General features: G+C 47.0%; 1 protein-coding gene across 4 annotated transcripts in view; it reads right to left on the bottom strand.

Moving 5' to 3' along the window:
- Window positions 1–718: 718 nt before the first annotated feature.
- TENM2 (teneurin transmembrane protein 2) overlaps window positions 719–27,258 on the bottom strand; it is a 998,748-nt gene continuing 972,208 nt past the window's right edge. For all 4 annotated transcript variants that reach the window (XM_011997828.1, XM_011997839.1, XM_011997846.1 and 1 more), the window contains 4 exons: window positions 19,436–19,732; window positions 15,771–17,385; window positions 4,468–4,598; window positions 719–2,833 (listed from right to left, as the gene is read on the bottom strand). In XM_011997828.1, the coding sequence (XP_011853218.1) occupies window positions 2,072–2,833; window positions 4,468–4,598; window positions 15,771–17,385; window positions 19,436–19,732 (2,805 nt within the window). In that variant the 3' untranslated portion in view covers window positions 719–2,071. The remainder of the gene's footprint in view (window positions 2,834–4,467; window positions 4,599–15,770; window positions 17,386–19,435; window positions 19,733–27,258) is intronic.

The following is a 27,258-nucleotide window of genomic DNA, read 5'->3' as shown; positions in this document are numbered from 1 at the left end:
ATGAAAACACACACACACACACACACACGTCTCCCAATGTGGTGAATGTTCCCCTTTAATTTCTGCCAGCATCTCTCAGAACTAGAATGTGGTTGCAGGGAGGAGCCTGAATGTCGCAGGAGTGCTAGAGGGATCCATCCATGCTTGGGCAGGCTCTGAGGGTCCTCACTGCCCACCCACACCACATGCAGGCTGTCCACTTCTGCTCCATGCAGAGAAGGGGCTGCAGATGCAGGCAGAGTTAGCTATAGAATTGGGGAGCACTAAGATATCTCTAATAAAAGCTCCTCCAGGCAGGGCTCAGTGGCTCATGCCTGTAATCCCAGCACTTTGGGCGGCTGAGGCGGGTGGATCACCTGAGATCAGGAGTTCGAGACCAGCCTGGGCAACATGGTGAAACCCTGACTCTACTAAATATACAAAAATTAGCCAGGTGTGTTGGTGTGCCTGTAATCCCAGGTCTCCTCTACTCGGGAGGCTGAGGCGGGAGAATTGCTTGAACCCAGGAGGCAGAGGTTGCAGTGAGCTGAGATCACACCACTGCACGCCAGCCAGGGCAACAGAGCGAGACTCCCTCTCAAAAAAAAAAAAAAAAAAAAAAATGCTCCGCCAGGTGTTCAAAATACCAGCTCAGCCTCTGCACGTTTGGGCAGCTCCTCTTTTTCTCCAGTAATGCTGCCTTTTTCTCATCTCAAAGCATTTCCACACAAGACCAGTGTCCACAGGAGTTTTAGAGACTTTATTTATGTATAAACAATTTAAACACTTTGCCATAAATTATCTTTGCCTGTCCCTAGTCTTTGCTTAGCAGCAAATTAAAATTAATATAAAAACTCGATGAACAATTCATACATGTATATTACAAAAAAGTTCCTGTACCAAAGTTCTTATTAGACTTTTTTTGTTTTTGTTTTTTTATTTTTAAAATTTTTTTTGTTTTTATTTTTATTTTTTAAATTTTCTCTCCTCGTGGTGACTGTCATGTGATTGTCTCAGTTTCTGGACCAAACAAACACACTAATAATTTTAACTCTGAAACAGTGATTGTGCCTTTCGGCTCATGTATGTACAGGGTGATCAGAAGTGGTACCTGTTAGCAAAAGTGTCACGATGCTGCACCTCTAGCGAAACTGATACCCACAAACTACGGAATCTAAACAGACTACACCCTGTAACTGCGTATTACTGTCCACAATGGAATCTCCAAAGACGAAAGAGTATGAAATTTATCTGTAGTGATTATAGCCACCATTTTGAATTAAATTTTACACTCTGCGCTCAAATAAATTAGCTCAGGCCAGACTTAGTTGGGACCTGAGAGTTAAGTGCTGGATGGTATTATTTCGCTTTGATTTTTGATAGGAATTTCTTTTATTCCTTCATGTTTTTTTTTTTCTTTAAACAGTATTTCCAGTGCTCACTCCTCCTCTTGTATCCCCCCCTCCCCAGGCGCTACACACAAATCACCCCCAAAGTCGTGTTTTAAATGCACCTGTATTTGCTTAAACGAAAATGTCGGAAGGATTTGTCCCACAAGCAGTCTGAGGGGTTTGTCCCGCAGCTGGTCTGGTGACGCTGGCCCTCGCGGATGTCTGTGTGTCGCTCACGTGTGAATGAGTGAGGTAATTGGATATGAGGCCTTCTTTCTCATCTTCGTTTCTTTGTTTATCGGTCCGTGTGTTTGTTTTGTTTTGTTTTTGTTTGTTTTCTTCTTTGCTTTTTCGTTTTTGTTCTTTTGTTCCTTTCGGACACTTTGCGTCTCTTTTCTGCGTAGACCCAGAACAAGTGGGTCATATTTTAGGGGAACTTGGAACATCGTGTGTGTCTGTTCATTCATTCGTTTGTTTTGTTTTCCTCGGAATTTTCAGCCGGGCTTTAGTCTACTTCAGGATGAGGGACTTCTCGCTTGGACAGTAGCATTTGAACTCAAAAAATGTGAGCTTTCTTGCCACTTGGTCTCCTAAAGCAGCCCAGCCTCAGTGCCCCTGTTAGGTCTTCATCTCCTTAGGAGAGGAGATAACAGTTACTCCTGCTGAGCCATTCAGACAAGGAATGGCAGCAGATTATTTTGTTACCTCTTTCCCATCTCATTCTGTCTTAAAAACTGGATGTTGCTGCTACTGTCTGCAAGCTCTGGGTATTGCTCCACGGGAAGCACGTAATATCCCTCGTACCCTTGCACACGCCCGGTGCTCAGAAGCTGCTGCTTCTCGCCCTCAGTCCACAGGCGGCTCCCCTCTCTCCCGTCCCTGGCTTTCTGTTGCTCCTTGGCCCAGGCCGTGCCCAGGGCCCTCTGTCTCGCCTGGTCCAGGACGCGGGCCTTCTCTTCGTCCAGGGTGTCGGGGGTGAGGCCATAGCGGATGCTGAGCAGCAGTGTGGAGTACTGGAACTCAATGTTCGTGAACCTTCGAGTCCTGCCGTTGACCAGCAGCGTGGGCTGGGACACGGTCACGTTTACCCCGCTCTCCAGCACCTTGCGGCCGATGGTGGTACCCAGCGTGACCAGGTCGCCATCGGCTGAGCCAATCTTCACAAAGTAGTGGGTGTCCTTGCCCTCGATGCTGTAGTGCATCTTGTCCAGGTAGTAGGCGTTGTTCAGCACAGACGCCACCTTGCGGCTGTCCTCGCTGGCGATGCTGGACACGCCCGTGGTCACCCGCCCTTCTTTGATGGCGAACATGATGCCTTTGCCAATGATGGGCGTGGTGGTGGCAAACCAGTGACCCGCTTTCTCTCGGATGCTGGCGTGGAGCTTTTTAGTAATGACCTGCCCTTCCAGAGCCATGAAGGCCTGGTTATGTCTCTCCGTTGTCTGTTGGACACCTGTAATGAGCTGTGGGGATAAGAAAATAGAGAAGGCTGAGAAGATGAGCTGGGCAGCTCACTCAAAAGGAGTCACAAAGAGAAAGGCCTGGAACTCTCCTGCAAGAACTAGTGTTGGGTCTGTCCAGATCTGAGCTGATGGAGTCCTACTCTTTGGAACTATGGACAGCTGGTTGATTACCAGTGCTCTGAACTATGGATGACTGGTTGATTACTAATGCTCTGATGGTGTGGCCTGTCCATCTTGCAATTGCCACTAACTAAAAATATGGTAAAGGAGGTTTGCCCCTTGCTGGCATGGGCACCCACGCCTACACACTTACCAGGTCAAGCCACCACTTGGGAAGAGCCCTGTTCTGCACTCTGATAGTTGGCAACTGCCTTGCCAGCTTCAGACCCAGGAACGTCCTGACACAAAGGGCAGGATGCTGATTTGAACAGCCTCAAACCCCACCACTGTAACCTAGATTTCCCGGAGGCCAATGACTTGGATATTCATTAACTTCCTTGGGTTAAGACCTTGCCACTCAAAGTATAGCCAGCTGCAGAGGAATCACTAGGACCTGTCCTGTTCAAAAAGCAGAATCTCAGGCCTCACTCCAAAACAACTGAGTCAGAGGCTACGTGTGAACAAGATGCCCTGGGTGATCTGTGTGCATAGGAACATTTGAGTAGCATCAGGCTGAGAGATTCAGGCTTCAAGGGCGAGAGGGAATATCCCCCGGCTTTGAGGCAGTTGCTTTGGATCCTTGCCTTGGTTCTGCAGGGGATGAAATCACCATTATCTCCTTGGCCTTGAGCTCTCCACTCGCAAATTACAACTTGTCTCAATTGGTGGTTGGGGGACAGCCTGGGATAATGGGAGAGGCTGCGTTTGGGAGGTAACGGCACTTAGATAAATGAGAGAAATGATGGCTATTCATCCACTGAGTGGTCCCCAAGGGGCAGGACTGAGTGAACGCTGTTCTCAATTACCCAGCAGCTCCTCCTTGCCTCTCTATAGTTACACAATCTGGACAATTATTCAGAGCAGCTGAGGCCTTTCAGACTTTGATAGGGCTGAGTGCCGGTTCTGTAGCAGGGGTTATCTGAACCCCTCCCATCCGATTGCAGCAGAGGTCTCAGCTGCACCCAGATGGAAACTGACCACCCCTAGGTCATCACAGAAAGACCCAAGCACAAATTATGTTCTGAAAACTCAATCCGTATACGTTTGGCCATAAAGCGCCGAGGTTTTATGTGGGGCATAAAAATGTTCTTTAATGGGACGGAAACTGCAAACCACAGTTTTATGATGTCCCATAAAAGCTGAAAGGGTTATGATCTTATAGGCAGTGCAGATGGTAGGTTGCTGCTAGATTTCTCTGTGCTGTTGTTAATCAAGGAGTGACTCAAGGGTATTCTACTGAACAGATAATGATACCACAATTAAGGCAATAATCGAAGTTAGTAACAAATATGTGCTGTGCCACACAGGTGACAGCACTGACATTCACTTTCCTGGGAAGTCTCAATGTGTCCCGCACCTTTTATACCCAGCTCCAATGTTTTCCTGCACTGGCATGCCCTTGGCTCCCATGAGGTTCTGTTTGCAAAAGGGAATGATGACAATCATTTGGATTCTTGGCAGGAACCTCCACTTACCTGTCCATTCTCACTTGTTTGACTCTCTGACAGTTCATAGGGAGGAGGCACAAAATACATTTTGGCTCTTGGGAAGCCAGGAATGATGTTGCTAAGCTGAAATCCAAACATCACAAGCCAGCTTTTCACATCTATGGTGGAAACAAAAAGAAAGGTTTCTGAAATCACGATGGATGGAGAGCAGCAGCGGAGCTTAAAGAGAGAACAAAATAAAATGGGTGGCTGGGTGTAGGGTCCAACGGGGAGGGAGGAAGAGTTCGTGACTATCTCCTGGGTCCAGACCCAGGGCTTCCATACATGGGTTTTAGAAAGTAGATGTCTTTACAAACTTGGTCAGTTGAGAACCGCCATGTGGTGATTAAGAAGGCCCTTGCTCGAATAAGACAGATCTAGCTTCAAATCCCCTGGCTGTGTGACCTTGGGCAAGTCCCAGCCCCTCTCTGAGCCTCAGGTTCCTCAGATATGAATTGGGATAATAACTGTGTCAGTCTCATTGGGTTGTTATGAGGATCAAAGGAGGAAATCCACATAAAAGGATTTTCACAGTGCCTGGCACATTAACTGCTCGATAAATATCAACTCCTTTATTTAGCAAGTATTTAAGGGAGCATCTATCACAGGCCATGGAGCATCTATCACAGGCCACACAGTGTGTTTAGAGGCTAGAGATACAAGGGTGGGCTGGAGGGATAAGTGATGCTTATTATCGGTGTGCAAGCCTTTTGGACTGGGGCTGCTGCACTGAGGCTGGCTCACTATGGAAAGGGGTTTCGAAGAGCTGGACACAGATGGAAAGCAGAGTCCTCTGGATCCTGAGAGCCCTTTTCTCCAGCCTTCCTATTCTCTCTCTCTCTCTCTCTTTTTTTTTTTTTTGAGATGGAGTCTTGCTCTGTTGCCCAGGCTGGAGTGCAATGGCGCAATCTTGGCTCACTGCAACCTCCGCCTCCCAGGTTTAAGTGATTCTCCTGCCTTAGCCTCCCAAGTAGCTGGGATTACAGGCATGCGCCACCACACTTGGCTAATTTTGTATTTTTAGTAGAGATGGGTTTCTCCATGTTGGTCAGGCTGGTTTCGAACTCCCAACCTCAGGTGATCTGCCCGCCTTGGCCTCCCAAAGTGCTGGGATTATAGGCGTGAACCACTGTGCCCAGCCCAGACTTCCTACTCTTTAAAGAGAAACCAAGAGAGGGCACTGGCTGCTCAGAGTAAGATCACCTGCCGGAGGTCAACATCAAGTCCTTGCATTGGGAATTATGTCACCTGCCCCAAGTGCCCTGCCCTCTGCTGAATGATCCAGGTCCTTAGAATAAGACTCCTTCCACACTGATCAACAGAGAGTCCTGGATGTCTGTGCCTCGAAATGCTCACATCTTCACCACCACCACCACCACGGAGTCCAGCAGGACTAATCTCCTTATGCTCCTTATCCCTGTTTATAATGGGCATCCCCCAAATCATGCCCAACACCCTCCAATCCCTTCCTTTCCTGCTCCAGCATCACCTCTCCCCAGTTCCCCAAACACTTCTATTGGGCCCTCTGGAATTCACATTTGTATCGGAAGCCACACCCCTCCCCCCCGCCCCCACCACCTCATGTCTTCAATCTATTTTCTAATGGTTCCTTTCCCTTTTTGCTCTTACTGAAACTCTTTCTGCCAAGAACATTGGTCTCCCTGCTTCTTCACCTGCAATCACTGGACCTGGAGGTACAAATGCATTTGTAATATGGGAGGCACTCGCTTGCATTTCTCAAAGCTTTTAGCTTCTGCTCCACTGTCATTCCCTCCATCTGTTTTCCTGAATTAATTCTTAGTGATTTCATTATACAGGTAGTTGCTCCTTCCAACATTCTGGCCTCTTGTTTCCATGACCTCCTCTCCTTTCATAGTCTTTTCCCTACTCACTGTCATGTTTATACTCTGGACCCTGTCATCCCCAATCATTTTCATCCCTCCATCATCTCAATTTCATGCATATCACCCTCTGACCACTGCCTCAATGTTTTCGCACCTACCCTTTCTTGTAACAGGACAACCTTAATCCTTTAATCTCTCCCACACAACCCCTAGTACCTCCAATCCATCCCAAACTCCTTTCCCCCTCCATCCCTCACCTTCCTGGTTTTTCTTCTCTCCTTATCTAGCACATAGTCACTGGCATCATTCCCTTGGTGATATTCTCAGATCCCTTGCCCCTTTCTCACCTCACCACACTTGCTTGGTGAAATCACAATGTTGGTTACATCCAAGTCTTTGCCTATTCCATATTTGTACCTGTGCAGCTGAATGTGACTGGGGTAAAAATCATAACCATGCTGATCCATGTCACTTTAAATTCCCCAGCAGGAATTTAAAGCATGCTTCCCTGCTGCCTGGTGAGCTTACTAAGTTCCTTTACTCCATTCAACTATCCTCTCATCCTCCTGGACAATTTTACTCCTTCTTATCTCCTAAAATCCCCAATACCTGCTTCTCCTTCCTCCCAGTAGCTGACCTTACCTCCTATTCTGAGATAACTGATGCAGCCAGGGGACAATTTCCCTAAACTCCCATCACATTTGCCGATGGTGATGTGGCTACCAGCACTTGTACTCATATTTCTGGCTTTTCTCCTCTTACTCTAGATGAGCTGTGCAAGTTCAATCCTCCCCCTATGCACTTGGTCACACTCTTTCTTGCCAACTCAGGGACATCACTCCAGCAATTTTCTCTCTTACCCCACATCATTGATTTGCTCTCTCTTCCAGTGGATCAACCCCATCAGCATACAGATGTGCAGCTTAATGTTTAAAAAATTTCCCCTCTTGCCCCCGACCACCCATTTCTAATTCCCCTTTGCAAAAACTTCTCCAACTCAAACTAATTTTCTGTTCTCATTGTCTCTCATTCTTCTCCCCTTCTCCTTTGAATCAGGCTTTTGCCTCCACAACTTCCCTGAAACCACCCTTGTCAAGGTCATGAGTGATTTCCGTTTGCCAAGCCCAGTGTTGCTCTTGGTTCTCATCCTGCTTGACCTATCAGGAGTGTTTGACAAGTGGAACTCTCCTGCCTTTCTTTTTTCTTTGCTTTCTGGATGACACATTCTCTTGTTTTTTTCTTCTCCCACATTAGTAGCTGCTCTCTGTCTGTTTTTGGTTCCTCTTCATCTCCCTGATCTCTTAATGTTGAGATGCCCCAGACTCAAGTCAGTCTATGAGCTTCTCCTCTCAACCGTCTCCACTCAACAATCATGGTGATCTTAGCCAGGCTTGGTCCCCAAATGCCATCTACATGCAGATACTGACTCCAGAATTTGTATCTCCAGCATGGACCTCTTCTGGAACGCTAAACTTGGATAGCTAATTGCATTTCAAATTTAACAGGTCCAAAACTGAACTCCTGATCTTCCTCCAAACTTGCCCCACCCACAATCTTCTCCATCTTGGCTAATGACAACCCCATCCTTCCGGATGTCATCCTTGACTCCTTTCTTTTTTCCATTCCCCACATCTAATCCATTAGTAAATTGTTTCCTTTTTTGTTGTTATTGTTGATACTGAGTCTCACTCTGTCGCCCAGACTGGAGTGCAGTGGTGCCATTTCAACTCACTGCAGCCTCGGCCTCCCAGGGTCAAGTGATTCTCGTACCTCAGCCTCCCAAGTAGCTGGGATTACAGGTGCCCGCCACCACGCCTGGCTCATTTTTGTATTATTATTAGTATAGGTGGGGTTTTGCCATGTTGGCCAGGCTGGTCTCGAACTCCTAACCTCAGAGGATCCCTCCACCTTGGCCTCCCAAAGTGCTAGGATTACAGGTGTGAGCCACCGTGCCTGGCCTAATCGTTTCCCTTTTTTTTAAAAAAAAATGTAATGTAAAATTCATATAAAATTCACCATTTGAAAGTGCACAATTCAGTGGTTTCCAGTACATTCACAATGTTATGCAATCATCATTACTAATTTCAGAACATTTTCATCACCCCCCAAAGCCCCTCATACCCATTAGTAGTCATTCTGCATTACTCCTCCCACAAACTGCTTTCTGTCTGTATGGATTGACCTGTTTGGGACATTTGACATGAGTGGAATCCCACAATACATGGCCTTTTGTGTCTGGCTTCTTTCACTTAGCAGGTTTTTAAGGTTTGTCCATGTTGGAGCATGCAGTGTGCTTTGTTTATCCATTTACCAGTTGATACATATTTGGGTTGTTTCCACTTCTTTTCTTGAAACTGAGCCTTGCTCTGTCACCCAGGCTGGAGTGCAGTGGCGCGATTTCGGCTCACTGCAACCTCTGCCTCCTGGGTTCAAGTGATTCTCCTGCCTCAGCCTCCTGAGTAGCAAGGACTACAGGCACCCGCCACCACACCCGGCTAATTTTTTGTATTTTTAGTAGAGATGGGATTTCACCGCGCTAGGCAGGATGGTCTCCATATCCTGATCTTGTGATCCACCCACTTTGGCCTCCCAAAGTGCTGGGATTACAGGCGTGAGCCACTGCGCTTGGCCTGTTTCCACTTTTTTACTATTATGAATAATGCTGCTCTAAACATTCCTGTACAAATTTTTTGTTTGAAAGCCTGTTTTCCATTTTTTTCTGAGACAGAGTCTGGCTCTGTCACCCAGGCTGGAGTGCAGTGGCGCAATCTCAGCTCCTGCCTCAGCTTCTTTAGTAGCTGGGATCACAGGCACGCACAACCATGCCCAGCTAATTTTTGTGTTTTTAGTAGAGATGGGATTTTGCCATGTTGGCCAGGCTGGTCTCGAACTCCTGACCTCAGGTGATCCGCCTGCCTCAGCCTCCCAAAATGCTGGGATTACAGGCATAAGTCACCGCACTGGGCCGAGAAGGCCTTATCTTTAGAAGACTCTCCCCATCGGGATCTTTTTCCCCCAGGGATCTCTCTCTCCCTAGCTCAGGATCCCTTGAGGAGGCGAAAGTGATGTTAAGAGCCCTCCTGCCTCTGTGACCAGGCATTTCAGTGGCCATTCCCATGAAGAGCAATGCCTTATGTCCTAGTTTGTATAGTTCCTCTTCCTCCTTCCTCTTCCTTTTCTTTCTATTCTTCCTCTTCTTCCACTTCTTCTTCCTCTTCCTCCCCTTCTTCCTCTTCCTCTCCCTCCCCTTTCCCTCCTTCCTCTCCTTTAAATTTTCTAACATGGCTGGTTTCTGAGTCTCAACCCCTTTGGAAATGTTTATTCTAGTGACTCCTCCTCCATGCTGCGGAAGGCATTTCTGAGACAACACAACACGTCTCCTCCTTTAGAAGGAATTGGTGTTATCTGGTAACAGGCTCCCTAAACAGTCTGTCTAGAGGGAATTGCTTGGGCAGGAGCTGGCACTGTGGCACCACCTAATAGCTCATGACTCTCCTCTTCTCACGTTCTTCACAGCATGTGATTATCCACCGCCAAAGCGCGTTCTCCCTCTGAACACACTGTCAGCGCGGCATCTTCAGGTGTTAAGTGTAAAGATGAGAAGAGGATAATGTGAGAAGGAGGTTGTGCCTTCCTCCTCACTTAGATAAATTAAACTCCACAAAATCTGACTTTAAGCTAAAGTGTGCCTCGGCTTCGTAAGCCAAAGACCCACCAGGGAGAAAGGGATGGGGGAAAATATGCATCATCATGGGCCACATCTAGGAGGGTCACTGAACTCAAATTTTATCTGGGGCTTCCAGTTTGCTAAAGCAATACCATTCAGAGCAGGGTTGGAATCTATTTCAAGGTGGATATGGAGACCGTTTTCCACATACCCCAGAAAATAATACAAAGACAGTGTCCTCACTCGTCATCTATGAACTCTCCACCTCCAAGTCTATAGCTGCTTATAAATAACAAGTGCGTGGCTGGGCTCGGTGGCTCACGCCTGTAATCCCAGCACTCTGGAAGGCCGAGGCTGGCGGATCAAGAGGTCAGGAGATAGAGACCATCCTGGCTAACACGGTGAAACCCCGTCTCTACTAAAAAAATACGAAAAGAATTAGCTGGGTGTGGTGGCGGGCACCTGTAGTCCCAGCTACTCGGGAAGCTGAGGCAGGAGAATGGCGTGAACCCAGGAGGCGGAGCTTGCGGTGAGCCAAGATCACGGCACTGCACTCCAGTCTGGGCGACAGAGCGAGACTCTATCTCAAAAAAAAAAAAAAAAAAAAAAAAAAAAAAATATATATATATATATATATACACACACACACGCATATATATATATAAAATAATAACGAGAGCATTTATTAGCCTTTGCTCTGTGCTAGGCACTTTACACGTCGTGATGCATTTAGTTTTCGCCACCCCATAAGGTGAGTGCTATTATTATCACTATTTTGCCGATGAAGAAACTGTGGCTCTGCAAGGCACGGTGGCTCACGCCTGTAATCCCAACACGTTGGGAGGCCAAGGTGGGCGGATCACGAGGTCAGGAGATCGAGACCATCCTGGCTAACACAGTGAAAGCCCGTCTGTACTAAAAATACAGAAAAAATTAGCCGGGAGTGGTTGCAGACACCTGTAGTCCCAGCTGAGGCAGGAGAATCACTTGAACCCGAGAGGCAGAGGTTGCAGTGAGCCAAGATCATGCCACTGCACTCCGGCCTGGGCGACAGAGTAAGACTCTGTCTCAAAAACAAACAAACAAACAAAACAAACAACAACAAAAAACTGTGGCTCTGAAGGGTTGTTTGTCCAAGTCACACAGCAAGTGATTGGCAAGGTTAGAAGTGGTGCCTTTTTCTCTTCTTTGTTTTTGAGACCGAGTTTCACTCTTGTTTCTCAGGCTGGAGTGCAATGGTGCAATCTCAGCTCACTGCAATCTCCACCTCCGAAGTTCAAGCGATTCTCTTGCCTCAGCCTCCCCAGTAACTGGGATTACAGGTGCCTGCCACAACACCTGGCTAATTTTTTTGTATTTTTAGTAGAGACAGGGTTTCACCATGTCAGTCAGGCTGGTCTCAAACTCCTGGCTTCAGGTGATCCACTCGCCTCAGCCTCCCAAAGTGCTGGGACTACGGGTGTAAGCCACCGTGCCTGGCCAAGAAGTGGTATCTTGAGATGGACTCAGGTTCTAATATCAGAGAGAACTGACTTCAGAATAGGGCAGTGCTGGGGGCAGGGTATAGATCCCAGTGTATCCAAGACAGAAGAGTTTCCTGGGATGCTAAAATCGGAAAAGTCTAGGGCATTGCAGGTTGTTGGGAGGTAGTCTCCCAGTTTTTTTTTTTTTTCTTTTTCTGAGACCCTGTCTCAAAAAAGAGTGCCATGGCACAGTCACAGCTCACTGCAATCTCAATCTCCCGGGCTCAAGCAATTCTTCTGCCTCAGCCTCCCAAGTAGCTGGGACTGCAGGTGTGCACCACCACACTTGGCTAACTTTTAAATTTTTGGTAGAGATGGGATCTCTCTATATTGGCCAGGCTGGTCTCAAACTCCTAGACTCAAGTGATACTCTTGCCTTGGCCTCCCAAAGTGCTGGGATTACAGGCATGCCTGGCCCAGTCTTTCTTTTACACTCTTTCTTCTCGTATCTTTTCATCACAGATATGTCAATTATCAATATATTACCTTAAAAAGTAACTGTTCAAAAGGGTGCTGCTTTGGAGCCTGTGAGTGAGAAGGAACCACTTCTTGCCCCCTCCGCCTGCTCCTGGAGGCTAACTTGTGTCTCTGCCCAGATGTCTCTGAGCTCCTACCCAGTCAGTAGTATTCTGGGTTGCTTTTCTTTGTCCTCGCATTCTTGGGAAGAACAAACAGACCCTTCTCCGGCTTCAGGAGCTGCCCCTTGCATTCAGAGAGTTCTGTTTCCAAACAGCCACCATTCTTTTGCTGCTACTGGGTACTGGAGAGAAAAGGTTCTGTTCTTCGTGTTTCTCCTGACTACATCTTAATTACCTCTTCTGCTTAAATTGTGAGCAGTGAGTTCAGCCACTCTGCTAGTCTCCTAAGTGGCAAATTAAGACTAATTTAGATGGGGCTTACAGATGAGCCAACATGTGAACAGCAGAGAATAATTTGGTGTTCTCCACTCGGATCCCCACTCCCAGGTCACTGCCCGGGCGTGGGCTGTGCCTGGTCTGGCTCCTTCTCTCCCTCAACTCCCACTGAAGACATCCATCCTGTGCACGCCGTTTCTCTCACACCACCCTTTATTTTAGACTCTCTAATGGTTTCTGGATTCAATTTTGTTGGACTTAGTTCAACTTGATTTGATTCCCATTTATTGAGTCTCCATGAAGCGCCAGAATGAGAAAAGCAGTATTGCTATTCAGAAAACCCTGCTAATTATTTTTTTTTGGCCTTTTCTGGAGAGCCACGTAAGTAGCTGAGGGGGTCAGTGAGGCTGACTGTGCCCTGTGAAATGATTTTGTTTGGGTCTTGGCAGCGGGACATGTCCGTACAGCCCACACTGCGGGTTTCTCTTTATTGCCTCTCTGGCTGATTCATTCCCAAGGTGTCTGATGCCAACCGGGCTTCTGGAAGGGACATTCTGTGTGGGGCAGGATTCTCTCCTATGGCTAAGGTAGGCCTAGTCAACCTCCCCATTCACACTGTTTCCTGTCTCTGGAACACTCCTTCTGTCTCCCTGCACTTCATAAATGTCTGATCAACACTACCTGCTCAGAAAGGCCGTCCGTGATCCCCTCCATAAAGGAGACACTTCTCATCACTCTCCATGCCCTCATCCTACTTTTTTCATCTTTATATCATGTATCATTACCTCATATTAATACTATATGTGTGTGTTTTCCTGAGACTTATTTTAATTTGCAGCTGCAGTGATTTCGGGGACAAAAATCATGCTGAGCATGGGGTAAGCAGGGAAGCCCTAGCAGGGCCTCTGATGAGGCACAGGAGAGAAGGACAGGAGGGTTTACAGACGTTAGCCTAGGTCACTTGGCCATAGCTTCTGGGCCCCAAAGGTCCCAGATGTTTCTGGTGTTTGGGGATTCTGGGTTTGACTTCAAAATGTCCAGGGCTTGTCAGTGAAGCAATGCATGGTCACAGTTGATCTTTAAGGTTGTTTATTTCTGTGGCATGGGGCTCAGAGGGCAGCACTGTGCTCCAGGTAGATGCTGCTTCCATTCCTGCCTTGGGGATGGACAAGTGGCCCTGGTCACCTAAGTGTCGATGCCTCCTTGGCCCATGGAAAAGAGCTGTGAGTTTTCTGGAACTTGGGGGTTCTGGTCTTGGGTCCTCATTATTGTTTCTCTATACAAAGCATAAACAGTGAGATGGTCCCAGCCTGCTTGCTGGAAATTAGCCCTTTGGAGCCCTGGTCTCTTTGGATCTCTCTCTCCCCCTCTCTCTACCTACCTACCTACCACCATCCATCCATCCATTCATCCTCCCATCCACACACCCATCCAACCATTCACCCACCCATCCACCTACCCATCCCTCAATTTATCCGTCTATTTATCCATCCATTCATCCATCCATCCATCCATCCATCCATCCATCCATCCATCCATCCATCCATCCATCCATCCATCCACACAGCCATCCAGCCATCCAGCCATCCACCCAGCCATCCGGTCATCCACTCAGCCATGCAGCCATCCAGTCATCCACCCAGCCATCCAGCCATCCACCCAGTCATCCACCCAGCCATCCAGCCATCCACCCAGCCATCCAGCCATCCACCCAGCCATCCAGCCATTCTGATTTCCTTGCTCATTTCCCTAAGCACAGGGACTTTATCTTGCTTCCCATTGTATCTCTAGTATGTAGTACATGTTAGATACTGTACAAATATTTGCTGAATGAGTGAATGGATGGATGGAGAGAGACTCTCATTTCACCAATTTCTTTTTCTTTTCTTTTCTTTTTGTGAGATGGGGTCTCACTCTGTACCCAGGCTGGACTGCAGTGGCATGATCATAGCTGACTGTAGCCTCCAACTCCTGCGTTCAAGAGATTCTCCCTACTTAGCCCCCTGGGTAGTTTGGACCACAGGCATGTGCCACCACATGCAGCTAATTCATTTCACCAATTTCTCACTTATCACAGAGAAGTAGATAATCTGCCTTTCTTGGCCCCTCCTTTCATGCTATTCTCCAAACTTTCTATGTCGTTATGACATTTGTTCATAGCCTTCCTTCAGCCTTGAGCTCACTTCTGCTGGCCAAGGTCCCATGAATTCTTCAGGCCCATTTTGACATGGACCCTTCTGTATATGCCAATCTTGAAAATCAGAATTAATCTGCACACACACACACACACACACACACACATCTTGAGAGAATGGTATTTGTCTTATTCACCATTGAATCCCCAGAACCTAGCACAGTGCCACTTTATAAATGTGTTTTGATAAATAACTGAGCAGACGCCTATATGGTAGCAAAGACTTAATTCTGCTTTGCATTATTGTTGGTTATTTGTATATATCTCTCACCAGATGAGCCTCTGGAGGTCAAGAACTGGGTTACAGTCATCTCGATACTTACGTTCACTCATTGCTTCTCTAGTAATGACAATGTTAATAACATGAGCAGATACCATTTCATGAACATCCACTCTCTACTTGCCAGGCACTAAACTATAACTACACAAGTTCATTTACTTCTTCTTCTTTTTTTTTTTTTGAGACAGGGTCTTGCTCTGTCACCTGGGCTGGATGGAGTGCAGTGGCATGATCTCAGCTCACTGCAACCTCCGCTTCCTGAGTTCAAGTAATTCTCTTGGCTCAGCCTCCTGAGTAGCTGGGCCTACAGGCATGCACCACCACTGGCTAGTTTTTGTATTTTTAGTAGAGATGGGCTTTCACCATCTTGGCCAGGCTGGTCTTGAACTCCTGACCTCAAGGGATTCATCTGCCCCAGTCTCTCAAAGTGCTGGGATTATGTGGGTGGCGTGAGCCACCATGCCCAGCTGAGTTCATTTATTTGTCATGATCACTCTGTGGGATGGTTTTATCAGTGCCTTTCACAGGGAAGGAGACTATAGTTCAGAGAGATTGGACAACTAGCCTAAGGTCCTTTGGCTTATAAATAGAAGAGAGGGAATTTGAACCAGATATTTCTGACACCGGAGCCCTATTCTCTCTCCACTTCTTACTGCTTTCCTCTGTTGGGGTAGGAAGGGCTTTTAGAAAGTTATTTCAACTGACTAGACATGAAAGTGGCTGGGACATCTTCAAACAGTCCTCAGGACTGCTCTGTACTGCCGTCTCTCTACTTTTCTAGACACTGTAGTGCTGCCAACCGCATTGCCTGGGCTTTATGGCCCGTGGGCTTCTCCTACCATCAGATGGGAGACCTTCCTCTCAAGTTCCCTACGGCAACAACCACCCTGCAGGGAGCCACTGCCCATCCTTGGTGGTAGAATCCTCACCTGTCACGTAGTTCTTCAAATCTAGCTCACTGCTGAGAGGATTGTTGCTCTTGAACATGTACAGGTTAAATGGGGCCGGCTCCTTGCCCACGTTTTTCCACATGGTATAGTCTGGAGAGGTCCATCGTCCTGCCAGCACATCATAATCACGCTGAGTGAAGTGGACCAGCTTGGTTAGGGGGTCATAGAGTCCCCCATGGAAGCCAATGACCATCTGGAAGTCGGGGTTGGAGTCATAATAAATCTCCCCATAGGCCGTGTACTGCAGCTGTTTGATCATGAGGCCATTGATGCTGAACACAGCCAGAGGAGTCCCTGTGTTATCAGAGGCAACGTAGTACTCCTCCCCACTGCTGCTCTCCATGGCAAAGAGGTGGCCCTGGAGGTCGTAGTACAGCGAGGTAATCTCCGAGTTGGAGTGATTGTAGACATGGGTGATGCGTGTCGGGTTGTGGAGGTCAGAGTAGAAGTACTGCAGGTGGTGGCCCAGGTTGGTCTTGTAGGAAGCCCGCCGTCCTACGCCATCATAACGGTACTGGACACTCCACCCGCTGGCCTTGTTGTAGGCTCTTGTTAGGAGGCCCTTGGAATTGTATTCAAAGATGTCAGACCCTCTCTGGCACAGATAACCATCATCGTCAATTTTGTACTGCACATCCCCGAGTCTGGTTATCCGATCCCGGAGGTCATAGCGCAAGGGCATTAGGCGCACACTGTTGCCTGGGTTCAGTAAGTGGAGATTCCCATTAAGGTCATAGCTGTAGCGCCAGGTCGGGCGGTCATTGACAGCCACACTCTGGAGCTGCCCGTCCCCATCGTAGTCATAGGTGTACTTCGTGGTATTGGCATAGGGCCCCAGTTTTAGCTCCCTCTTGATAACCCTGCCCATGCTGTCATATTGCACCGTCATCCAGTACATGAGGGACCGGAACATCTCATACTGGACCTCCTTGATCCGCCCATGGGTGTCAAAGTGTTTGCTGAGGGTCATCACGGCAGTGGTGATAATCTGGTTGATGTCATAATAGATGACTCCAAACTTACCAAAGTGTTCCACCTTGCCAGAAATCTCATCATAGCGGTAGAGGTCAACGGGGAGAGGAGTCTCACTTATGACGGGCTTGATGCTTGCGATGCGGAAGCTGTTGTCATGATAGGTGTAGTCAAACCTGGCGTTGACCATGCCTTCCTCAGAGAACCTGTAGATCTGCTTGTCTACCAGGGGCCCAATCTTCCGGTACCTGATGGTGCAGGAGAAGCCCCCGCTTTGGAGGTTGACCATCTTCAAGACACCGGTGGTCTCGTCATACCCGAAGGTGACGGCGGTACTGTCGTAGACAATCTCTGATAACTTGGAGAGTTTCCCATACTTGTAGAACACCTGGCGTCCAGTGCCCAAAAAGGAGGTCTTCAGGATGCGGCCGTCGTCACTGTAGTCGAAGATGACCGAAGCATTGCTTTCAGGCGGGTTGTAAATGTTGCGGATGTAGCCGATGGAGGTGTGTGTGGACATGCTGTGCCGGGCCACGCTGGGCATGGTGACGGCAAGGAGGCGGTCGGAGGAGTCATACTCAAATATATACTGACGTTGGCTCTGAAGCAGGAGGACCATGGACTGCAGAAAGGAAAGGGGAACAGAACATATCAGTTGGCTTTTGAGGACCAAGCATTCAAACAGACAGAATTTAGTCCATTTCCCCACATGTCAACTCAAAAGTCATGAAGAATGGGAAGCTCAGACCAGATTAAACAGATTGATTTCACTGGACATGCCAATCCTGATGGATCATGGTGGTTGCCTTGACCAGTGCTTCCCAAATTTAACATGCAAGCAAAATACTCAGGATCTTGTAAAAAGGCAGAGTCTAATTTGGTAGATCTGGGGTGGGCCCTGAGAATCTGCATTTTGCAACAAGCTCCCTGCAAATACTGATGTTGCTTGGATGATACTTTAAAAATTGAGGGCTTGGACAGCTGAAGTGAGACGCATGAGGTTTACCTCCACGCTCAATAACAAGGAACCCCAAGATTGCTGAGAAATGACTGCCACTGGGTCCAGCAGGGGAGCTGTGTGACACACATACCCTGATTAAATCTAAAAAAGAGAAAATGCATCCTGTATTTTTTTTTTTGAAACAGAATCTCACTCCATCACCCAGGCTGTAGTGCAGTGGTGCAATGTCAGCTCACCGCAACCTACTCCACCACCCGGCTTCAAGTGATTCTCCTGCCTCAGCCTCCCGAGTAGCTGGAATTAGAGGCATGCACCACCACCCCTGGCTAATTTTCGTAATTTTAGTAGAGACGGGGTTTGACCATGTTGGCCAGGCTGGTCTTGAACTCCTGACCTCAAGTGATCAGACCACCTGGGACTCCCAAAGCGCTGGGATTACAGGTGTGAGCCATTGTACCCAGCCACATCCTGCATTTTGAAGCTACTGCAAAGATGAAATAACCTAGAATCACTGATTCTTTGGGAAAAAAAATGACTTCAATTAGAGGCAATTGGGAGATTCCTGCTCCCCTGGTCCATCATTCCTGTATTTCAGGCATAACGAGGACAGCATTCAGGAAGGACTGAGGGGACAGCAGTTCTGTCTTGCAGAGAGGTAACATCTTTGTCTGTGGGTCACCGCTGTAATGAGTTGGTGAGAAAGGAAGGAGCGGACCTGCACCAAGGGGAGTCTAGGTGAGAGGCCCAGGCTGAGCAAGCCCCTGTCTAATGACTACATGGCCAGGGCAGCCTTCAAAAGTCTTGACACGTGCCCAAAGGGATCTTTTTTTTTTTCATACCGCCACTCCAACCTGACCTTTTTCCAGCACGAAGACCTGAATTTGGCACTTTCAGACACAGGGAATCAAGTAGAGAGAATTCATGGGCTGTTTCAGCCAACAGGACAAGTAGGAGAGGGTTGCTCTGTGTGCTTGAATTTTAGGAAAAATTCCCCATCCTGATGGCTTAATTTAGGGTAAGGCAGAAATGAATCACTGCATTTCCAATTCATAAGTAATGATGAGCCGCGCTGCCAGTGGGATGATTCTGTCCGCTTCAACGGCACTTTTTTCTTTTTTGGAATAGAATCAGACAATTCGTCCTTTTTGCCATTACTGAGTGTCTAGCACCCCCACCCCCTACCCCAATGGTAATAGTGCTGAGCTATGAATAACATTTGCCTTCAGATTTTCTTCCCCCTGTGAGGGTGGGAGCAGGAGGGAAGTCCTTGTAGAGTTGAAGTAAAGATGTTAAGATGTCTCATGGCAAAGCATATCAGGCTAGCTTATAAGAGCAGCAGGAATGGCCGGGTGCAGTGGCTCACGCCTGTAATCCCAGCACTTTGGGAGGCCGAGGTAGGCGATCACCTGAGGTCAGGAGTTCAAGACCAGCCTGGCCAACATGCAGAAACCCGTCTCTACTAAAAATAGAAAATTAGCTTGGCATGGTGGCGTGTGCCTGTAGTCCCAGCTACCTGTGAGGCTGAGGCAGGAGAATCGCTAGAACCCATGAGGAGGAGGTTGCAGTGAGCTGAGATTGTGCCACTGTACTCCAACCTGGGCAACAGAGCGAGACTCCATCACACACACACACACACACACACACACAAAGAGTGGCAGGAATAACAGAAATAACAGAAAGCCCTTGCTGTCAGGGCAGCATGTTCACCTACCTTGTCAAGGTAGGAGTAGCTCCACACTTTCCCGTCGGCGAACATGCGGGACACGATGCGGCCTTGCTTGTCTATGTCTGTCCTCTCGCTCATGGCCCCACGCTGAAGCCCAGCCAGGCGCCCATTGAAGAAGTATGACACGTTGACGGCTGCCAGCCCGCTGCTGGGGAGCCAGAGGAAGGGGCGGCCCACCTGGTCATAAATGATCCTCAGGGTGAACTTCCGGTGGTCATCATAGATCTTTTCAGTCCGAATATTTCGATCATAGTCGATGGACAAGAGATTTCTTCCATGGACCTAGGAAAACACAACAGGCCTGGTTTGAAAGACATCACCCAGGCCTGCCGGCTCAGCTTCTGTGGAGGACATGGCTGGCATGGCCAGGGCATAAGTGTTCATTGGAGGAAGAAATAACCCCAAAGTTAGAGTAGTGCTTTCTAAACTCCTTATCATGGCACAGATAGAAAATAGCAATATTTGGCCAGGCGTGGTGGCTCACACCTGTAATCCCTGCATTTTGGGAGGCCAAGGTAGGTGGATCACCTGAGGTCAGGAGTTTGAGACCAGCCATGGTGAAACCCCATCTCTACTAAAAATATAAAAATTAGCTGGCATGGTGGCACGCACCTGTAGTTCCAGCTACTGGGGAGGCTGAGGCAGGAGAATTGCTTGAACCTGGAAGGTGGAGATGGCAGTGAGCTGAAATTGTGCCCTATCTAAAAAAAAAGAAAAGAAAAGAAAAGAAAAGAAAAGAAAAGAAAATGGTAGCATTTGTATGGTGCAACAGAATATAAAAATAAGGCAGCTTATGGACAGAGACGACTGACCTGGGCATGGCTGCGATGGACAGTTAGGTAGGCTGTGCACTGCACAATTACAAAGGGTGCCATAGGATTGTAGAAAGTGTGAATGGTGAAACTTGTGCAGTGTGCAAATTATACAGCAATATACAATAGAGCTGAACCCTGGAGTTTGCGTGGGCTGCCTGGTCACCCTGGGGGCAAGAGAGTTTGCATATTTGCACACTTGTAACTCTTTTTGGCACATCATTAGCTGAAAAGCTAATGATCTTTAAGAACAGGTGCCATGATTTCTTATGAAATCTTTTTTTTTTTTTTTGAGATGGAGTCTCGCACTGTCACCCAGGCTGGAGTGCAGTGGCGCGATCTAGGCTCACTGCAAGCTCCGCCTCCCGGGTTCACACCATTCTCCTGCCTCAGCCTCCTGAGTAGCTGGGACTACAGGCGCCTGCCACTATGCCTGGCTAATATTTTGTATTTTTAGTAGAGACGGGGTTTCGCCGTGTTAGCCGGGATGGTCTCGATCTCCTGTTCTTGTGATCCGCCTGTCTCGGCCTCCCAAAGTGCTGGGATTATAGGCGTGATCCACTGCCCCTGGCCCTCTTATGAAATCTTAAGTAAAGTTACCTAGAAGAGTGGAGAACAGGGCTTAGAAATCCATATTTTACAAAGATTTGGGAATACGAAGCCCCATTCCTATGTGAACTTCTTTCCTTCTAATATCTAGAGAAAAATCTTGCCACTGTCAAGAATGCGAGACACAGTGGGTAGGCCTCAGCAGGGCTAGGGGATTTCCGACAAAGGGATGAACTGATTTACTTAGATTTGAAAGGAATGGGGAACACATCAGACATAATTTAATATTTATTTAGAAGTTGATCTGATCAGAGAAGAAAGCCTATCCCAGAAGGCAGAGCTGGGAGACTAGACTCTGGTGAGGGGCAAAGGAGAGGGACTCCTGAGATTCAGCTAGCCCTGAGTGGGTGTCTGGAAGTGAATGAAATGAGCCAGATTCAGCCCAGACTCTCACAACTTCACTGACTGCAAATCCAGATATCCCTGGGGTGGCTGCTGAAGGCAAGGGACGATGTAAACAGGCGGAAGGAAGAGACTCGAGAGATGTCTGGTACCTCCTCACTTTACCCTAATAATTCAACAGCACTTACTGGTAATAATGATGATAGTGATGGTGATGATCATAGTAATAATAACTTTTTTTTTTTTATTTTGAGATGGAGTCTCGCTCTGTTGCTGAGGCTGGAGTGCAGTGGTGCAATCTCAGCTCACTGCAACCTCTGCCTTCTGGGTTTAAGAGATTCTCCTGCCTCAGCCTCCTGAGTAGCTGGGATTACAGGCATGCACCATCATGCAAGGCTAATTTTTGTATTTTTAGTAGAGACGAGGTTTCACCATGTTGGCCAGGCTGGTCTCAAACTCCTGACCTCAGGTGATCCACCCACCTTGTCCTCCCAAAGTTCTAGGACGACAGGTGTGAGCCACCGCACCCAGCTGATAATAATGATGACTTTAATATATGCTGAGGACTAATATACATAGGCATTGTATTGGGCATTTTGCATCCATAGTTTGAGTTGTTGCTCACAAAGACCATTTGACAAATGAAGAAATAGCTTCAAACAGAGAGGTTATAAAACTTGCTCAAGGTCACACAGCAGTGAAGTGGTTGGGTTGGTCTGGAACATAGGCCTTCAGACTTTAACCAGTTAACCTCTTATACACTTCACCAGCTTTACTGCTTCCTGTATTGTATGTCTACTGAGTGTCCTGAAATGTGTCAAATGATGGACAGACTGTGAAGCCTTTTCACAGCCCTTGAAAGCTCCACATTGCAGCTTTGCAGGGGGTCGGCGGGTGGTGGTGGGACAAGGAATAATTCTAATACCACAGACACTTGTATTCTGGGAAACAGCTTTGTGCCCAGGTAAAGAAACACATTTTGCAGCTTCCTTCAGAGACAGGCGTGACCAACAAAATGTAAGTGGTTGTTGTTGGCTGGTCTTCTGGAAAATATTCTTGAAGGAAATTGACTCAGCTGAGAGGTAGGCAATCTTTCATTGTTCCCTTTCCTCCTTTTCCTGGGTGAAATGTGTATGTGATGGCTGGAGCTCCAGCATTTACCTTGTGACTATGAGGTGACTTTGGGGCTGGAGACCTCCAGGATGACGGCCTATCCAGAGAAAAAGAGTCTAGATCTCTGTTGATCTGGGTGTCATCAATGTTAACCCATACAGCCATGGATTGCTTTCCCTAAGCTCCTTTTAGATCATAGGAAAATATGATTTTCCTATGTAAAGTGTAAATCCTTTTTAAACCCTTGCTATTGCTAATCTCTGTTACTAGCAGTGGAAACTAATCTAAATTGATACAAGCCCCTGATACTTTGGCAGGTGCTATGCTAGGTACTTTACACACCTGATCCCATTTTCACTCTCATGACATAGAAACCATTTTACAACAGAGCAACTGAGGTCTACAGGAGTCACATAACGAAACAAGTGGCAGAAGTGGAATTTGAACCCAGTACTACAGATTCTCCAAACCATTGCTGTTTCCATAAGGTTGTCTCAGAGAGAAGATAGGATATTTATCATAGGACAATTAGAAAAGAGAATGCATAGGCCAGGTGCATGTGTCTCATGCCTGTAATTCCAGCACTTTAGGGGGCCGAGATGGGTGGATCACCTGAGGTCAGGGGTTTGAGACCAGCCTAGCCAACATGGTGAAACCGTGTCTCTACTAAAAATAAAAAAAATTGGCCAAGCATAGTGGCGTGTGCCTGTAATCCCAGCTACCCAAAAGTCTGAGGCAGGAGAATTGTTTGAACCCGGGAGGCGGAGGTTGCAGTGAGCTGAGATCATGCCACTGCACTCCAGCCTGGGCCACAGAGTGAGACTCTGTTTCGAAAAACAAAGAAACAAAGGAATAAAAAGAAAAAGAAAAGAGAATGCATCAAAGCATGGGGAGAGGAATAAAGTTGGTGAGTTCTTGGGATTATAAGGAACCCTAACTTCAAGTGGAAGATTCCTATCAACAACTCGCAGCAACTGGGAACAGTCAAGACGGCAAAGGCTGGGTAGTGAGATTTTTGTTTTTTTTAAACAGGTCCAAAATTTAATGCCGTCTGAATTACTGGGGGTTGGAGTCATCATTTTCAGAGCAAAACACACAGTGGGGGTCAGAAAGATAGATCACCTCCTCTGCCAACAGAAGCTTGGTCACATTGGGTTGGTTCATCTGGGACAACCGTGGAAGGCCACCATCATTCTTAAACCTATGGATTTCAGATTTTGGTTCAAGACCTCTCCAACATTTTGTTAGGCAGAATGAATGATGCAACAACAATGAGGAAGGATTTTCAGGGTGTTTGACTTCCAATCATGCCTACTTATTTCCCTCCCCTTGGCCATCCTTAGTTTTTCCTCCTTCCCTTTCCTTATTTTTTTTTTCCTTTTTCCTTCTTTTTGCTCATATCATAGGGCCCCAGAGCGTTTATTAATTATTGAACATTGAGTGTCGGCTAATGCCAGACTTGGTGTCTGCTCTGGTATACAAGGAAGAAAAACCCCAGCAATAGCAACATGCTGAGCACTTACACAGGCTGAGTGTTGTTCTCAGCATTGCCCTTGTTTTATCTAATTTACACAACACTCTCAGGCAGGCACTATTATCATCCCCATTTTACACACAAGGTATAGACGGGTTCAAGTGACTTGCTCAAGTTTAGATAAATACTAAGTGGTAGAGCCAGGATCCCCATACAGAGCTTGCTGTCTTAACCTCCAGGCTGTATACCTCTAGGATTGAGGGTGCTGGACCACGGGCTTTCCATCAAGCATGCAATTCTAAATCACATGGAATGCTCTCTTAAAGCACTGCTGCTCGGCTGGCTCCGCGCCTGCTGAAGCAGCTCCTCGGGGAATAGGGGTTTGGGGCTTGTGGATTTTTTTTTTTTTTTTTTTTGAGACAGAGTCTCACTCTGTCATCTAGGCTGGAGTGCAGTGGCACGATCTCAGATCACTGCAACCTCTGCCTCCCAGGTTCAAGTGATTCTCATGTCTCTGCCTCCTGAGTAGCTGGGACTACAGAGGTGCACCACCACACCTGGCTAATTTTTATATATTTTTAGTAGAGATGGGGTTTCACCATGTTGGTCAGGCTGGTCTCGAACTCCTGACCTCAAGTGATCCACCTACCTCAGTCTCTCAAAGTGCTGGGATTACAGACATGAGCCATGTGCCCTGCTGGGGATTTTTGATTTTTAAAAGCTCCCTGCGTGATTCTGACGTGTACTCTTGGTTAAAATACACTCAGTGTGATATAAGGCCTTATCTTTAGTTACCTGGGAAAGACCAACGGGAAAATCACATATATAACCATAATATAATCATATGTGTGTATAGATGTGTATATATGTGTGCATAATACACTACAATATGTAATCATGGGAAAGGCCAACATGCAAATAATATATGTGATCTTGACTATCATAATAATAATGATATTAGTGTGTGAGGGTGCTTAGATTATAGAAAGAAGCCTGAACATTCCTGATCTCATAAGCTAAGCAGGGTCAGGCCTGGTTAGTGCTTAGATGGGATTACAGAAAGAACTAAATACTGGTAAACAAAGAAGAGGGGTCCCTAACCTCTGACTGCCACCCTGGGATTTGCTGCTGTTACTTAGAGCTGAGAGGCCTCTGACCATTGACTCAGGTGCACCAACTGTAAAGAAGTAATGATAGGTGCTAGCCATTAGCCATGGATAACTTAGAGTGGGTTTTTACTTGGAAATTTACCATGTCCCTGGGACAATGGGATTTTTTGATAGCACAGGTTTGAGTTAACTTTGAAATGTGAAAATTTCTATTAAAATGTCCAATCCTTCTAATAATTAAATCTGAAAAATTCACTGGAAGGTGAGCCAAGGAGTTCAGGCCAGTTGTGTAATCTAATCAAATTTCTTTAATTATGAGGGTGCCATTTATAAAGGGGGGTGCCCTAGATGTGGGTGCGAGATGCTGGAGGGTCCAACAGGCACGATAGGCCCTTTGAGGATATCTGCCCCCCAGTTTAGAGCATGTGGGAGCTTTAATTTAGCTGCAGTGTTCTCTTATTCCGAATTAAATTACCCGGCTAGCAATATTTAAATTAACCTTGAGGCTTCCTGGAGAACATAAAAGTTATTTTGAATTATTTTCACTGCCGGGATCAGCACGATTCCCTTCCCAGTCGGCTTGGTAGGAATTCAGTGATAGAGAAACCAATTTTTAAATTAATACAATTTTGTGTTTGTAAGGAAGCCATTATTTTTAATTATCGGGCATTTTCCTCAGCCTGGCTTCCCCAGTTAATAAAACTCAGCTATTTAGCATGCTTTTTTATTTTTGCAGAGGGCAGACTTTGGGAGGTGGTTTCCCCTGTGGAATATCCCCCCAGAACGTTTTGATCTCACCAAGCATACGCCTGTCACAAGGAAGCTCATAAAAAACCCGGAGAAAAGGAAACGCTGTCGTCAAAATGGCCCTGCTGGGCCTATAACCGGTGACTCTAACTTAGCTCCAGGGGCAATGATGGGAGCTAGTGATTTGAGAAACATGAGGGAGGAAATTACACTGGGCTGGATCCCCTCCAGGAAATGGAATTGTAACGCAGCAGGAGAGATTTCAGTTAGACGTACAGAAGAACCATTTGCCCATCCTGCTTTGAGTATGGGAAACCCAAAAAACATTAGTGAGGGAGGTCACGAGAGTCTCCCTAAACTTCTGTTTAGAAACGGAAGTGTTTGCCTTGGAGAGTTCAGTTATTTACCTACCCAGAGGTAAAGCCTGGCCTAGAGGACATCTTCAGTTTCTTTCTGGGTCAGTCCTCTGGGATTTTATTTTATTTTATTTTATTATTTTTTATTTTTGAGATGGAGTCTTGCTCTGTCTCCCAGTCTGGAGTGCAGTGGCGTGATCTGGGCTTACTGCAAACTCCGCCTCCCGGGTTCATGCCATTCTCCTGTCTCAGCCTCCCGAGTAGCTGGAACTACAGGCGCCCGCCACCATGCCCGGCTAATTTTTTTGTATCTTTTTAGTAGAGACGGGGTTTCATCATGTTAGCCAGGATGGTCTCGATCTCCTGACCTCATGATCTGCCTGCCTCGGCCTCTCAAAGTGCTGGGATTACAGGTGTGTGCCACCGCGCCCAGCCTGGGATTTTAAAAGTAGCTATCCCCAGCTCCCATACAACAAGACTCAATGCTACATTGGGATCAGTGCTTGTGGAGACAAAACAGCTTGCTATAAATTTAATATTAGCTTAAATAATGCATCATTAGAAGGGTGAGCCTCTGCAAACACATTAAATAATGTATTCCCCAAGCAAACATTATTTTTGGATGATTTGCTGTTTTGGATGGAGGTCAGGTGGAAAGGTGGAAAGACCCGAGTTTGAGTGGCAGTTCTGACACTCATCAGTGCCACTGATTAGCTTTGCCATACCAAAACCATACCTTCACCACTCATGCCTCAGTTTCCTCGTCTGTAATGGCCTGTGAACTGGTGAGTCGGGACTTTATCTTATTTTTCTCAGTGTCTCTATTTTGTTTTGGAAAGTGCTTGGTGCTCAACGAACATTAGTGAATAAGCAGACTGAATCAGACTGGGTACAAGAACCCTGCTAACTCTGATGATCTAAAGTTCCAACATGGAAAATCAAGAATAGAAAATATGATTAGGCTGGGCATGGTGGCTCACGCCTATAATCCCAGCACTTTGGGAGGCTGAGGCAGGTGGATCGCTTGAGGTCAGGAGTTCAAGACCAGCCTGGTCAACATGATGAAACCCCGTCTTTACTTAAAAAACACAAAAATTAGCCAGGCATGGTGGTGCATGCCTGTAGTCCTAGCTACTTGGGAGGCTGAGGCAGGAGAATGGCTTGAACCCGGGAGGTGGAGGTTGCAGTGATCCGAGATTGTGCCACTGCACTCCAGCCTGGGTGACAGAGCAAGGCTCTGTCTCAA

The sequence above is a fragment of the Mandrillus leucophaeus genome, unplaced genomic scaffold, assembly GCF_000951045.1.
Source record: "Mandrillus leucophaeus isolate KB7577 unplaced genomic scaffold, Mleu.le_1.0 Scaffold115, whole genome shotgun sequence".
Classification (NCBI taxonomy): Eukaryota; Metazoa; Chordata; class Mammalia; order Primates; family Cercopithecidae; genus Mandrillus; species Mandrillus leucophaeus.
The sequence above is the reverse complement of the archived record's forward strand: the minus strand, read 5'-3'. Positions and strand labels throughout refer to the sequence as shown.